The sequence below is a fragment of the Rousettus aegyptiacus genome, unplaced genomic scaffold, assembly GCF_014176215.1.
Source record: "Rousettus aegyptiacus isolate mRouAeg1 unplaced genomic scaffold, mRouAeg1.p scaffold_m13_p_7, whole genome shotgun sequence".
Lineage (NCBI taxonomy): Eukaryota > Metazoa > Chordata > Mammalia > Chiroptera > Pteropodidae > Rousettus > Rousettus aegyptiacus.
Window position 1 is genome coordinate 72,815,537 of NW_023416310.1, and position 13,761 is coordinate 72,829,297.

General features: G+C 42.3%; 1 protein-coding gene across 1 annotated transcript in view; it reads right to left on the bottom strand.

Moving 5' to 3' along the window:
• The window catches only part of BAIAP2L1 (BAR/IMD domain containing adaptor protein 2 like 1), a 63,023-nt gene extending 50,081 nt beyond the window's left edge, over positions 1-12,942 (bottom strand). Inside the window, exon 1 of the mRNA XM_036224037.1 lies at positions 12,656-12,942. Coding sequence (XP_036079930.1) covers positions 12,656-12,706 — 51 coding nt within the window. The 5' untranslated portion in view covers positions 12,707-12,942. The remainder of the gene's footprint in view (positions 1-12,655) is intronic.
• Between the last annotated feature and the right edge of the window lie 819 nt (positions 12,943-13,761).

Below are 13,761 nucleotides of genomic sequence, written 5' to 3' on the forward strand. Positions count from 1 at the left end.
GCCCTCTCCCTCATAATAGACTTACAAAATTTGAAAATGCCAGGGCTTTCCTTGTGAATTTTGCTTCCTAACATTATGTTTTTTCCAGCTGACATTGTAATTAAGTATCAGGCAGTAATATGGTCCTTAAAGAAATACCTTGTTGGAAACAATGCAAATGTCCATCAGCTGGTGAACGGATGAACAGATGTGGTACATCCATAAGAAGATATTATTGTTTAGCCACAAAAAGGAATGTAGTACTAATAAGCGCTATAAAATAGATGAATTCCATTAGGCTAACTGAAAGAAGTCAGTCACAGAAGACCGCATATTGTATGTATGATTCCATTTTTATGAAATGTCTAGAAAAGCCAAATTTATAGAGACCAAAAATATATTAGTGATTGCCTAGGGGTGAGAATGAGAAATGATAGCAAATGGGCACAATGGACCTTTTTGGGATGACAGAAATGTTCTAAAATTGGGCTGTGGTAACGGTTACACAATTCTGTAAATTTACTAAAAAATCACTGACTGGTAAAGTTAAAATGAGTGAATTTTATAGTTTATAAATGACACGTCAATAAAGCTATTTTTGAAAAAGGAGAACAGCAGTTATTTTTATAAAAAAGAAAAACGGCAGCAAAAACAAAAACCCTTGAGCCTTCTTGATGTTCCGGGCTGCTCAGTGATTCGGGCTCTCCATCCTTTCTGTGGTAGAATGCGACAAGCTGTGTGTCTTTGCTCATTCCTGGGTTGCTTCTAACTACCCTGCCTACTGAAGAGCCAGGTATATATACTGAGATGCAGCTCATCTACAGCCCCTCATGAACACTGGTCCAGGATCAGCCAGAACAGTGCTACTTACTGGTCTGCAAAGCATTTATGACCAGGGACCTGTGTGCAGCAACTTCTCTTTCTATGGTGAAAATCAATTAGACTCGTTAGAAAAAGATAACCCAGCTTTCTTGAGACAAATCTGCTGGATTAGCAGTTGTCTTTATAGCTATGATTGAGAAATATGTCTTCAGGCAATAAATTAAGTATTAGGTAAGTACTGTATGCTTCTAAGGTAGTTTCATAGGAAATCTCCAGCTCATAGAGAAAACTCTCCATGAAACTTTCACTAGGACTTAAACATTGTTTTGCCTTCAATCTTCCTTCCCTTTCTTTATCCATCATCCAGGCTTTGGTTTATAAAGAATCATTTCTGCCAAAGTGGTCCTTCCAGAGTGCAAAGGCCATGCTAGAAACGAAGCCATGAGGCCTGCAGGGTCATATAGCTCCATCCCTCCCAACGTGACCTGAGCATGAGAAGCCCCTGGGCTAGCGGTCAGCAAAGCAAAGGGCCACCTCTTTGGGCTTCACCCCTCCTCACGTATTCTCAGAGAATTCTGAGAACACCTATTAAATCCCAAGTTCCTTAAGAACCAACCGATGAGAAGCAGTGTGATTATCCAGAAAGGTACGTGTACTGCTACCTTTTAAGATACATTACTAGAAGCAATCACTTCTCATTGTTAAAAAAAATAGATTTCTGTGACAAACTCCACTTTCTCTATTTTCTACTCATTTAGGCAGCAAGAACTGTTCATAATTAAGCAAAAAAAGGTACTAACACACTGTTGGAAGAAAGTGTTTCATAACTGTTCAAAACTTTTGGATGAAATAAATTATCTAGTGTGTCTAAAAAATTAACTCAAACAGCTATCCCACACAGTAAATTAGTGTAAAAATATAGGTATTCAATTTTTTTTTTTTAAATGTGGAGGGCGAACCAAATCACTGGCAATCTGAGTTCATGACCATCTGATAAAGTTGAAGAAAAAATAATGGTCTGAATCCAGCTCAACACTAGAAAGTTTCTGTCTATTTTAAATACTAAAGTTTTATATTTGTCTGTAGGTGGAATAATTTAAAACCACTTTTCCTTGTAGTTTAATTGTAGATGATTATACTGGGTCCAAGGTCCAAGAGGTGCTGTAACTTCATATACTTATGTATATTTCTTGGCAAGGCCAAAGAAAGCTTTTGGGACTGAAAGTAGGCAATTAGCAAGTTATCAGACCCTATAGCAAAATCTGAGCCACACTGGCCTCCACTGGACAGGGGATTTAGGGATCCTATCCCAGAATTCAAGCAATTTTTGGACCTTGAACTTCAGAGGGAGTAGCACCTGAGAATGAAAGTGAAAACCACATCTTGAAATTCCAACCATGATAACATGAGCATCCATTCTGCTTGGTTCATAGAAGTACATGCTCTTATTTGAAAGAATGGAAACACAGTCCTTCCTATGGCTACTTACAAGTTTCAATCAGAATCTGAAAATAGGCCTATTTTCTGGTATTCTTCCCTCCACTGCCCTGCACCTCACCCCCCAGCTCTCGCTGTGTGTGACAGAGACAGACAGACACACACACAGACACACACACACACAGAGAGACAGAGGCAGAGACAGACAGACACTGACTGACTTATATTTCACTCCATTAACTCTGTAAAGTCTTTCTTAAATGTAGGCCTTTGAAAAGTTAAGCATTTATTCAATATTTATTATATATCTAAAGCGAGCTCAGGCCTATGATGGATGCAGAGAACACAAAGGTGGATGAGGAAAGGGTTACAGCCCTTGAAAATGTACAGTCTAACAGGAAGACAGGAATGAAAAAAAAAAAAAAACACGGCAATCCAGACTGACGTGGCAAAAATAAGAAATGCAAACATTTTTAATATTACTTGAAAATCATTTAGAAAGATATAACTTTATCACTAATGTCATACAGTAAGGAAACAGTAACTGTTTAGTTACTGGGTTTGAAACAGATACACTAGATGTATCAGTAGATATACACTAAAGGCTATGGAGCACACCAGACCGTTTGGTTGTGTTTCTGCCTGCCTAGTTGTTTTTAAAAGGTGTGTCATGGAATAAAGAGCAAGCAAGGAATTCACAAAACAGAACGCCTCCTGTGCTTGATCCCATTTGTATAGAAAACCCTAAAGTATTTAACAAGTAATAGGAATTTTACCAGATCTAAGTAAAGTAAATTGCTGATTTCATATAGCAAGTGACATTTTTTTTTTTTTTTTAGTTCACTAGTTCTTTCTAAATACCACTCCTATAATATCTAGAGTAATTCTAGTGAGCTTCCCTCAACCAGACCCCATGAGATGGGTCATCCTGCTCTGCATTAAAATCACTGCTCTTACAATCTGAGGAATAGTGTTCGAAATCCCAGAGTTATTTTTAAAATAGTTCAAGTTCATTACTGATATTTTCCAGATACCGGAAAGGGGAATCAACACTTCTGAAGTTCTTTTTTGCTGCTGTTGTTTCTCATCTACTTGTCTCGATCATCTGACTTTCCAAAGATTTCCTACACATTGCTTAAAAAACTCCTCTTGAACTTAACCTCCACATATATTAATCTTTTCCTTTTTCTTCTTCCAATGCAAGACAAAACGAAGTCCAAAGAACTGAACGGTAAAGGAGGGACCCCTCTGGGGGAGAGGGCAGGAGGAGCCGGGAAGCATAACTGATGATACTGGGCAGGTCAAGGTCAAGGCGGAGGGGAAAGGCTGGGACACTAAAGTTCAGCATTGCTGTCCTGTCATAAGCTGTATCCTGCATGAAAGCACAGACTTCCCTCCAGTGTGGGTCCCAGCGGTGACCACAGTGCTTGTCACAGCTGTGGTGCAAAAAAAAAAAAAAAAAAAAAAAGGATGCAGAAAGAGTGCGTGCAGGGGAGCTAGGCACGACGTGTGTAACAGGTGCTCGGAACATGGACGCGGTTGCTGTGAGTGCTACCACAGTCCCGCTGGCCACAGGGTAGGTGAGGATTTTAGTTACGACTGTGTGAGAAGCATAGATCGTCAGTATTTATTCAACAAATATTTTTGAGTTCTATATGCAACAGAACAATGAAGGGTAAAAAATAAAAACCTTCAGGGAGTGAACAGCTAGCTCATTGACAGAGAAAAATTTTGCTGATAATTTCAACACTGTTCTTTTATCAAATATCTGCTCAGCTCCACCCACGTGTCAATCACACTGGGGATAAGATACTAGGGATAAACAGTCAACAGATGAAAATCAAGGCTCTTATGGTTACAGTCTAGTAAACGCGTCACTGCTGCTAACGGCTAACACTGTTCTAAGGGCTCTCATGTATTATTATGTTCGGTTGTCACAACCACCATGAGGTGGGTACTGATAACCTTACTTGCAGATGAGAAAATTGAAGCACAAGGTCAAATGGAGAAATATGACGTTATCAAGCACATACAAAAACAAGTAAGTAGGGATAACACGAAGGATGGACTGGCGAGCTGAAGAAGTCCTCTCCTCATAAGGCGCACACCTGGCCTGTTCCCCATAAAGTGGATTACACACTGAGGGTACACTGTGCCGACACGCAGTTGGTGTCTTGCGTCGCAAGCTGCTCCAAGCGTATGATGAAGCCCGCCTATGTAAAATATACCATTTGGTCTACTAAAACCATTAAGGCTTTATCTACCAAAAAAAAAAAAAAAAAAAAAATCATAGCTCTTAGGTATAAAGAATTATCATCGTGATTTTCCTTGATTTTCTTTTGCCACTTGAGTTTTTGTACCCAGAAACGGACTGGTCTGTTTAGGTCTCAGACATCGGTATCTGACAGGCATGTGAAAGTGAATAGGGTCGTCTCCTACACTCCTCTCCCCCGTCCCCATGAGCAGGGGCCTCCCTCCTCCTAACTCAGGACAGGGCTGCTCCCTTCCCTTTCGGTGGCTGGCGGTTGGACTCATCAGCTGAGATCTGTTCTGACCCCTAAACCCAATCTTTCTCGTGTTTAACCTGGGCTATGTGTCCTAATCATCTGAACTTTTATCCCTACTTACTTTTGACAGGTCGTTACTGCTACTCTTTTACCTTTCAATGCTATAGCTGCTTGCAACATTAGGAACTAGACTTTTTAAAAGATAATTGTTAAGAGCTGGAATTTGGGCGTTCCCAGTTTAGCTGAATTCTTTTTCCGTTCCATTCACAGTTTCAGATTAAATGTTAAAAGTTTCTGAGTAAATGTTAAAAATGTACACCCATAAGTAAAAATTAAGAGAAAAAAGGTAAGACTTTAAATTAGGTTTACCTTTGAATTGTTAATTTGCAGAACAGAAGTAGAAAGTGACACATTTTGGCTTAGTTTTTAAGACTTTTTAACCATTAAAATGATAGATATATCAACGTTTTTTAGCTTATAAAAGTCATCCACTCACGAAAGAAATGTAGAGGCTCCAGAAGGCAGAATTATAAGTGAGAAGTCTCCCTCTACTATAGAGTCATAACCATCTCTAACTTTTGATGTTTTTAGAGAAGGAATTGCTATTGTTAGGGACATTTAAATCTCCTAAGTACTATATAAATAAAAACTGTGTAAGTGACAGACCTGAGGGCATCTTCACCCACCTGCTGTTCTCTCTAGAGCACAGGTAGCTCTGGAACAGAAGGCTGCGAACCATCTATTACATCTCGGTCCAGTGCTCATTTATTTTGCTCCCTGGACTGGGAAACACATTCTGGTAATATTTTTCACTTTGTATTGAATGAGAAAGAAACCAGCAATGTTTTATCTCATTTACACAAATTTCGGTTTTATCCCCAAAAATTTGAGGACACAAATCCTAAAAAAAAGATAAACTAGACAGACAGACTCAAGGGCTGGAAAACATAAGTATAAAATCAAGACTGAGGAAAATAAAAATGAAAGTATGAGGGCCTGAAAGGTCACAGAGTTGTAATTATTCTGTACACATCTACAAGAACAAAGTTTATGAGGGAAATTATACCCGATAGGGGTAGACATGAAATCTCGGGTTTCTCCTGGCCAACGTCCATAAGCTACTATACGTTACAGGCACACATCTTTTCCTACTACTAAAAACCAAAAACCCTCTATGGGTTAAACAAAAGGAAAGTGGTTTGAAACGATCTACTCATTGGATGGGATTCAGAAAAGGTGCATTCTCACACAATCAGATTACAATATAATCTGGGGTATGTTTTCTGGAGGCGATTTTGCAAGGTGCTGCAAATATGCTTTAAAATGTACCTACCCTCTGACCCAAATTTCCTCCTGAGGGTTTAGCTTAAGGAAAACACCAGAGATCTGTGCAAAGCTCTAGATGCAATGATGTCCACTACAGTGCTTTAATAGCAAAGTACTGGCAATGACCTTGTGTCCAACACCAGGGGGCTGGGTCAGTAAACTACGATGAAGGGTGGAGTACTGTGGGGTCATCAAAACGAGGCACCGAGTACTGACAGAGAAAGACGTACTGGAGAATACTGGAAAGAGGGACAGTTAATAGTATTATCACTGAGTTGTGGGTTTCCAAGTGATTTTTACTTTTGGTGTAAATATTCATAGCAATTCTGGGAAGTTTCTGGCGTCAGAGAAAAACAGTTTAAAAAAACTCTGAGAATAAAACCAAGGGTGGGGGCGCACACACGTAAAAAATATGGATGACTGTTGGAAATACTAAGAAGAACCACTTGGGGGATTTGTTCTCGAGCATGTACAATTTAAGTGGGGAGAACACCCGAGTTAAAAGCAACAAGTCCTTTAGAAAGTACAGTCTTAAAACCTCAGTTCGACTGTAACTCATTGAAATTCTTCTTAAAAAGTAGTCTATTGTGCCTATAACAGTAAAGTAGGTATATGTGCAAGAAAAGTCACATGAAAAGTGAAAGATACTTCATTAATACTCAATTAACAAGAAGATTCAAGTAACCATAACTGCATACTCTCAGTATTCCAGTTTAGACATGGCTCATCTACGTGCCTAATACTCCTTATACAATCAAACCTTTCGATGTGTTCAGTTATGATAGTTTTCGAGCCTGGAAACTTAAATTTGTTTTATTCTACTCAATGTCACGACTGCAAGGCCTCTCTCAGACCCATTCCCAGGTCCTGGTTCTGTCTTCTGACATTAAGTATCCCCTATGGTGATCAGGCTCCTGTTGAGGCTGCAGCCATCCAACCAGCAAGCCTGGGCCAAAGGGTTTTAGTTTTAGTTAAAAGTTTTTATTTGCATACACCCATCGGAGTGGCAAAATTAAAAGGAAGGAAAATATTAACTTTTGGTGAAGATGTAGAGTAACAGGAACTCTGATAGCTCTGCTGGTGGGAACGTAAATTAGTGTAACCATTTTGGAAAACTCCTTGGCAGTTTCCACCTTAGCTAAATATTCAAATACCTTATAACCCAGCAAATCCACCCCTACGTATATACCCGCGAGAAAGGAGGGCCTATGCCCATCACACATGTACTAGGATGTTCACAGCACGATTCATAATATCCTGGAGCAGTCTGAAAACAATGTAAATGCCTCTCAAGAGAAAGGGATATACTCACACAGTGAACTACTACAAAGCAAAAATTAGGAACTAACTACAATTACTTCAATGATATGAGGGAATCTGACAAATACACTGAGTGCTGTTAGAAGTTAGTAGAGTAGTTATCTTGGAGGGGTGTAGTGACTTTGAAGGGGATATTCGAGAGACTTCAGGGGGCTGGTCATGGTCTGCTTCTTAATCTCAGTACTGGTTACATAGGTGTGTTCAGTTTGTGACAATTTCGTGAGCTATACACACCTTTCCGTGTGTATATTATAGCTCAAAGTTTTAGAAATACATACAAAATATATTTGTAAATGCCAACAGAAATTAAATATTTGTGCTACTAATAATTTTTACTTTTGAACTGCAGAATAAATAGCTGTGTGGATGCTGAGGAAAACAAAAACCCCATTTGTTGCAATTCCATGCACATTAGGTTTCCCTTGCAGGTCTGCCCGTGGCTCATTACAACAGAAGTACAAGGAATGTCACAAATGAAAACTCAGAAGCAAGCTGATACATCGAACTAAAAAGTTTTTACACAGCAAAGGAAACCATAAATAAAACAAAAAGACAACCTACTGAATAGGAGAAGATATTCGCTTATGATACATAAGGGGTTAATATCCAAAATATATAAAGAACTCGTACTAAATAAATGAATTAATAATAATAAGCAAACAATCCAATTAGAAAATGGGCAGAAGACCTGAACAGATATTTCTCCAAATACGAAATACAGATGGCCATAGACATGCGAAAAGATGCTTGAGGTCACTAATCATCAGAGAAATGCAAATTAAACCATAATGAGATATCACCTCACACCTGTCAGAATGGCTAGCATCAATAAATCAAAGAACAGCAAGTGTTGGCGAGGATGTGGAGAAAAGGGAACCCTCGTACACTGTTGGCAGGATTGCGAATTGGTACAGCTGCTATGGAAAGCAGTCTGGAGTTTCCTGAAAAAATTAAAAATGGATTACCTTTTGACCTGGCAATTGCACTTCTGAATATTTATCTAAAGAAAACCAAAACAATAATTAGTAAAGATCTATGCATCCCTATGTTCATGGCAGCACAATTTACAATAGCTAAAATATGGAAGCAACCCAAATACCCATCAATAGATGACTGGACAAAGTTATGGTTCACATATCCAATGGAATATTACCCAGTCATAAAAAAATGAAATCCTACCATTTGCAACGACATGGACGGACCTAGAAGTTATTATGCTGTGCAAAATAAGTCAGAGGAAGATCAATATCATATGATTTCACTTATATGCGGAATCTAAGGAACAAAAAAGAACAAACTAATCGAAGACAGACTCACAAATATAGAGGACAATCTGGTGACAGCCAGAGGGGAGGAGGGTTGGGAGGCTGGGAGAAAGCTGTGAAGGGTTAAAGAAGTACAAATTAGCTGATAGATGGTCACTAGGATGGGGAGCATGGCATAGGGAATGCAGTCAGCAGTAATGTCATGGCTGTGTGTAGAGCCGGAGGGAAGATAGAGTTGTCAGGGGGCTCCTTTCATCAACTATATGAATGTCTAACCAATGTACCATATACTTGAAACTGGTAATAAAAAAAGATGCAAAAAAAAAAAAAAAAGGATTAAAAAAAAAAGCAACCTGAAACTTGAAACTTGTGAATGGTGTGACCCGTCCAAGTGGTCTCAGTCTCCCAGGCTTCACAATTGAGGCTGCTGTTCTGTCTGCAGAGCAATCATGTTATCATACTTCTAAAACCTCTTTCCGATCAAGAAAAAATGTTACGACAGAAAAAGACATCCATTATTTGGCTTCATATTTTCATTTTCGCAAACAAAAAGCTACAACACTGGGCTGTTCTGTTTGATAGCAATACCTGGCAACCTTTTCTACCACTACCTGGCACATGATTCTTACTGTCCCCTTTCTTAGTCACCATGGAGCCAAAAGCAAGTTGTCTGAGCCTCTGCAAATTCCACTTTGTCTTCAGCATGCACTGAAGAAAACTGTGTGATGGGAACAAATGAAGATATCAAATACTGTATATAGCTACAGCAATAAATATAAAAGGCAATTTAAAGCTTCAAACGCGAGACCCATACAGCATAGTCCACACTGGAAACCAACCAGGCAGGGATTTCCGCCTATACACCCCAACTAAACTAAGTGGAGAAAATAAAAAACCACTAAACAAACAAAACCCAGGACACATGCCTCAAGTGCTTGCTCTACCCAGTGAAAGAACAAAAGTACCTCCTTTTCTTATAAAAAAAAAAAAGTTTGTTCAAAACATGCCAATAATGGCAAAATATCCACCCCAAGAGCTGATGTGTACTCAGAATGAAACAAACATTCTATGAAAAGTGAGAAGGCAGGGGAGGGGCCTGGTGTAAGATAGGTGCTTACAAAATTAATGAGATGTCCATTTATTCCACGCACATGCAGGCCTACTGTGTGCCAGGACCTGTTCTAAGTGCTCAAATACAACAAAACAGAGCTCCTTTTCCTCTGGCAACTCACATTCTAATTGGCAATGGGGAGAGGAAAACGTAACAAGTAAGTATATTCTATCCTAAAGTAGCAAGCACTATAGGAGAAAAGGTGAGTTAGGCAGGGTTGCAAAATGAATGGTGCTGTCTGCAGTTTTAAAGAGTTATTTGAACGGGCCTCTCTGAGGTGACATTTAAAGAGACTTCTGTGTCCTTTTCTTTTCTAAGTGTCATTTTCTCCCATTCATCGCTGCTTTAGCAAGAATAATGTAGGTATGCCATTCCTGGATGATGTCACACCCATCCCTCCTCAACTTCCTAAGACTTTAACAGTTCTAATTTCTGGGGAGGTTGTGGTTACTCTTAATTAAGGGTTTTTTTTGAACTTTACTTCTTCCTCTTACTAGTAAAGCATGTACTCATCAGAAGACCATGTAAAATCACAAGCAAGCTGCTGAGGGCAAATTATGGGCATACTATCGAATGAAGTGTGGGGAAGGGGAGGGATCTTCAGTTCAACTCTTATTATTTAACAACAGTCATGTTACTTGACATTTGGGGGCTTATTATCATGCCATTTGTGAAGATGTAGAACACACATCCTCCTGGGATTTAGCCTGGATCTCCAGTAATCATTTGTCTAAGTATATATTTAGAAAACTCTGCAAATGTGTAAATAAATATTTAAAGATATTTGATACTGCCTACAGAGGATCACACTACTTTATAATCCCCCATTCTCTCTAAAGAATTTATTCCTTTATTTCAAAGTTGAAGAAATTTGAGTATGGAAAAAAATCTAAAACCCACAGAAGCAATTCATAAAACCTCATTTGCAGGTGGCCTTTGTAAACACACCTGGTTAGGCTGTTTCTATTAGTAAAACATTGTAGATTGCTAGGTAACATAAAAGAAGTTTTTTGTTTGTTTTTAAAGTAGATTAATCAACTCAGCCAGTTGATTTTTATCAAATTCAGCTTAAATTGTTTTCAGCTTTGGTGGTGGAAAGGTGGGTTGGGGACGAAGAGCCCAATGAGGAAGTGGTGACAGTTCCAGGCTTTCAGACCTGTGAATGTAAAATTTCACTACGTTTCCAACACAGTGAGCCTGAGCTAGCAGCATTCACTTCATAGGTTATATGTAAACTTGTCTAGAACTGTCGATTCTTATCTTACCATCTCCACGTAAAAAAATATGATCACAAAATATTAATGAATGGTGATTAAAATTTGTGAATTTTTAGTATGTTTCAAAACACCTGGGAATAGAAACAATGAGGTACATACTGGTTTAATTTTCATTGCAGTAACCTTTCCAAATATGAGATTTACACTGCCTTATGTCTACGAATACATATAATCAAAACTATGAAATCCACACTTTCTTCCTCCTGCCCCGGCTCCTTGGTAATGTGACATACCAAAGTGGCTGGCATTTGAGGCACTGTAATTCACCTGCGTATACAGCCCCTCTACTGGGTTGTCACTAAAAGCAAAAGACAAGAAGTGGGAGAAAAGGCAGAGGAGAGTTACTTCCGAGCATTTGATTGCTTGTCTCAAGTTGATACCTTATCTCAGGTTGAAAAGGTATATGTACCTGTCTGTATTCTTGGAGATACAGGGGAGGATTTACGTGTTCACTTTTTAAAGCTTTTCTGGCCCAGCATATACTTGGCCCCAGCCTTAGATGTGCAATGATCTGCATTCCTCAATTACGTACATTTTTTTCCTTAACTGAGTCATCATAGTTACTACTCCCCAAATCTAAAAGTAAGAATGTTTTCTTTATATACACTCCGCACTTCTTGACCCACCATATTTAGGAAAATTTAAATATTAACAATCTTAATACGAATGTAAAACTTTAAAGAAAGTTCTGGGGTTTCTAAAAATTGCCCTTTATCAAGGAAACACATGAATAAGGAACAGATTTTGGTCACAGTGACTGAGCCCTGAAGTGCTGTGCCCACTATAAAGTATAATTCACAAGTTACAATATTTATGTATTCAGATGAAGGGACTCAAAATTTTGAACTTCGACGATTATAAATATGCATTTCCAAGCTCTTTTAAAGTTCTTCTTCTCCAGCAAGTCAACAAATCCCTGATTTCAGGAATTCACACAGACCTTTCAAATCTAGAAACCAAATTTCAGGGCCAAAAAAAAAAAAAAAAAAAAAAAATCCTACGAAAATGACCACAAGTGAATTTGGAGAACTTTATAAAGTCTAAGGAGTTCCCTGAGCCTAAGCCGAATTAAAACAAAAGTTGTTTTGTATTCCATTAACAGCAGATGATTAAACGCGTATCTTATTTCCACTGGAATTCAATTTTAAGTACTTAAACGTACTAAACCGACCACTAATCCTTCAGTCGATGTCTGTTTCTGGAAAAATTCTGTCATAATAAATGCAAGTTAAGGGCCCTCAAGCGCATTCCCTGAGGTTCGGTCGATTTCATGGAAACCGCGGCCGCTGACTCCACTGACCCGGCAAAGTCCGCGGCGGGCGGGCGGGGGGACCCCCGCGGCGGGCTCGGCGCCCCCACCCGGCGCCCGCGCCCCTGCCGCGGGCCGAGCTCGGCTCCGGCCTCCGGGACCCCGAGGGGCGGCGGGGCGCAGCGCCGGGCCCCGCAGGCGGCGCTCACGCCCCTTCCGCGCCCCCCCCCCGCCCCCGGACGCGCCGCTCGGACGCCCCGGAGCCCGCTGGGCGTGTCCCGCGCCGCGGGCGGGGGAGGGGCGGCGTTCCCGCGGCGAGTACCCCCCTCGGCGCCCCGACCTCGGACCCCGGGCCCGCTTACCCGGTAGGTGCTCTCGGTGAGCCGGCTCACCTCCTCCGGCCCCTTCGACATGGCTGCAGCCGCCGGGCGGGCGAGCGCGGGAGGACGCGGCGGGGCCTCGTGGCCGCCCGCCGGGGCGCGACTCAGGGGCCCGCGAGGCTCGGCCGCCGCCTCGGCGTGAGCCCGCGAGCGCCGGCGCGGGCCTCCGCCGCCGAAGTGTCAAAACTTGCGGCGCCGCCGCCTCCGCCGCGCAGGACCGCGAGGTGCTGAGGAGACGCGGCCTGACGCCAGCTGGACGAGCGGGCCGGGTGGCCCCACCTGAGGCGGCGGGGTGGGCGGGGCGGCCGCCGGGGGTGGGCGGGGCGGCCCTACCTGAGGCGGTGGGTGGGCGGGGCCTAGCGCCCGGGGGCGGGGCGGCGGTGGGCGGGGCCGAGGCGAGAGGGCCGGCTGGGCGGGGCGTTCCACCTGAGGAGGCCGTGGTGGGCGGGGCCGAGCGGCCCGGGCGGGCGGGGCGGAGGTGGGCGGGGCCGGGCGGTCGGTGTGGGCGGGGCCGAGACGAGGAGCGCCTGCTGGGTGGGGCTTCCCCACCTGAGGCACACCTGGCAAGGCCGCCAGCCTACGCCCTTTTTCTGCCAGTGGGGAACTCCTGGTGACGCAGGGACCTAGACGCCAGACCCGTCGAGACGGCCGTAGCTTGGGTTGCTGTTCTGTTTGAACAGGGTCCCCACAGGGTGCGGTCAGGCCTCTGAGGTCCTAGAGCCCTGCCCTGTCCTGCACTGAGCTGGCGGCACTAGAGGCCCCAAGACCTACGCTCTTCGTGGACGCTCCCCCTCCACTCCCAACCTTGCCATTTGCCGACTGCGGGAAGAGGGCCCCACATCCTCCAATTGCATTGATTTCCCCGCTGGACCCCTCCCGCCAACCCCAAAGAGCTGAGGGACTCCCATGGCATGGGCTCTCATAGATGAAGGGAGGGGGCCTGCCACTTGCTGTTTGGGAAGCTCCTCATATGACAAAACGTAATAAATGCCAAGATCTGCTTTACTGGAATGGGTCAGTACATGTTTAAACTTCACATTAGGGACGACCTTAAAACGCAGTGCAATTTAACCGTGCTATTATTCACA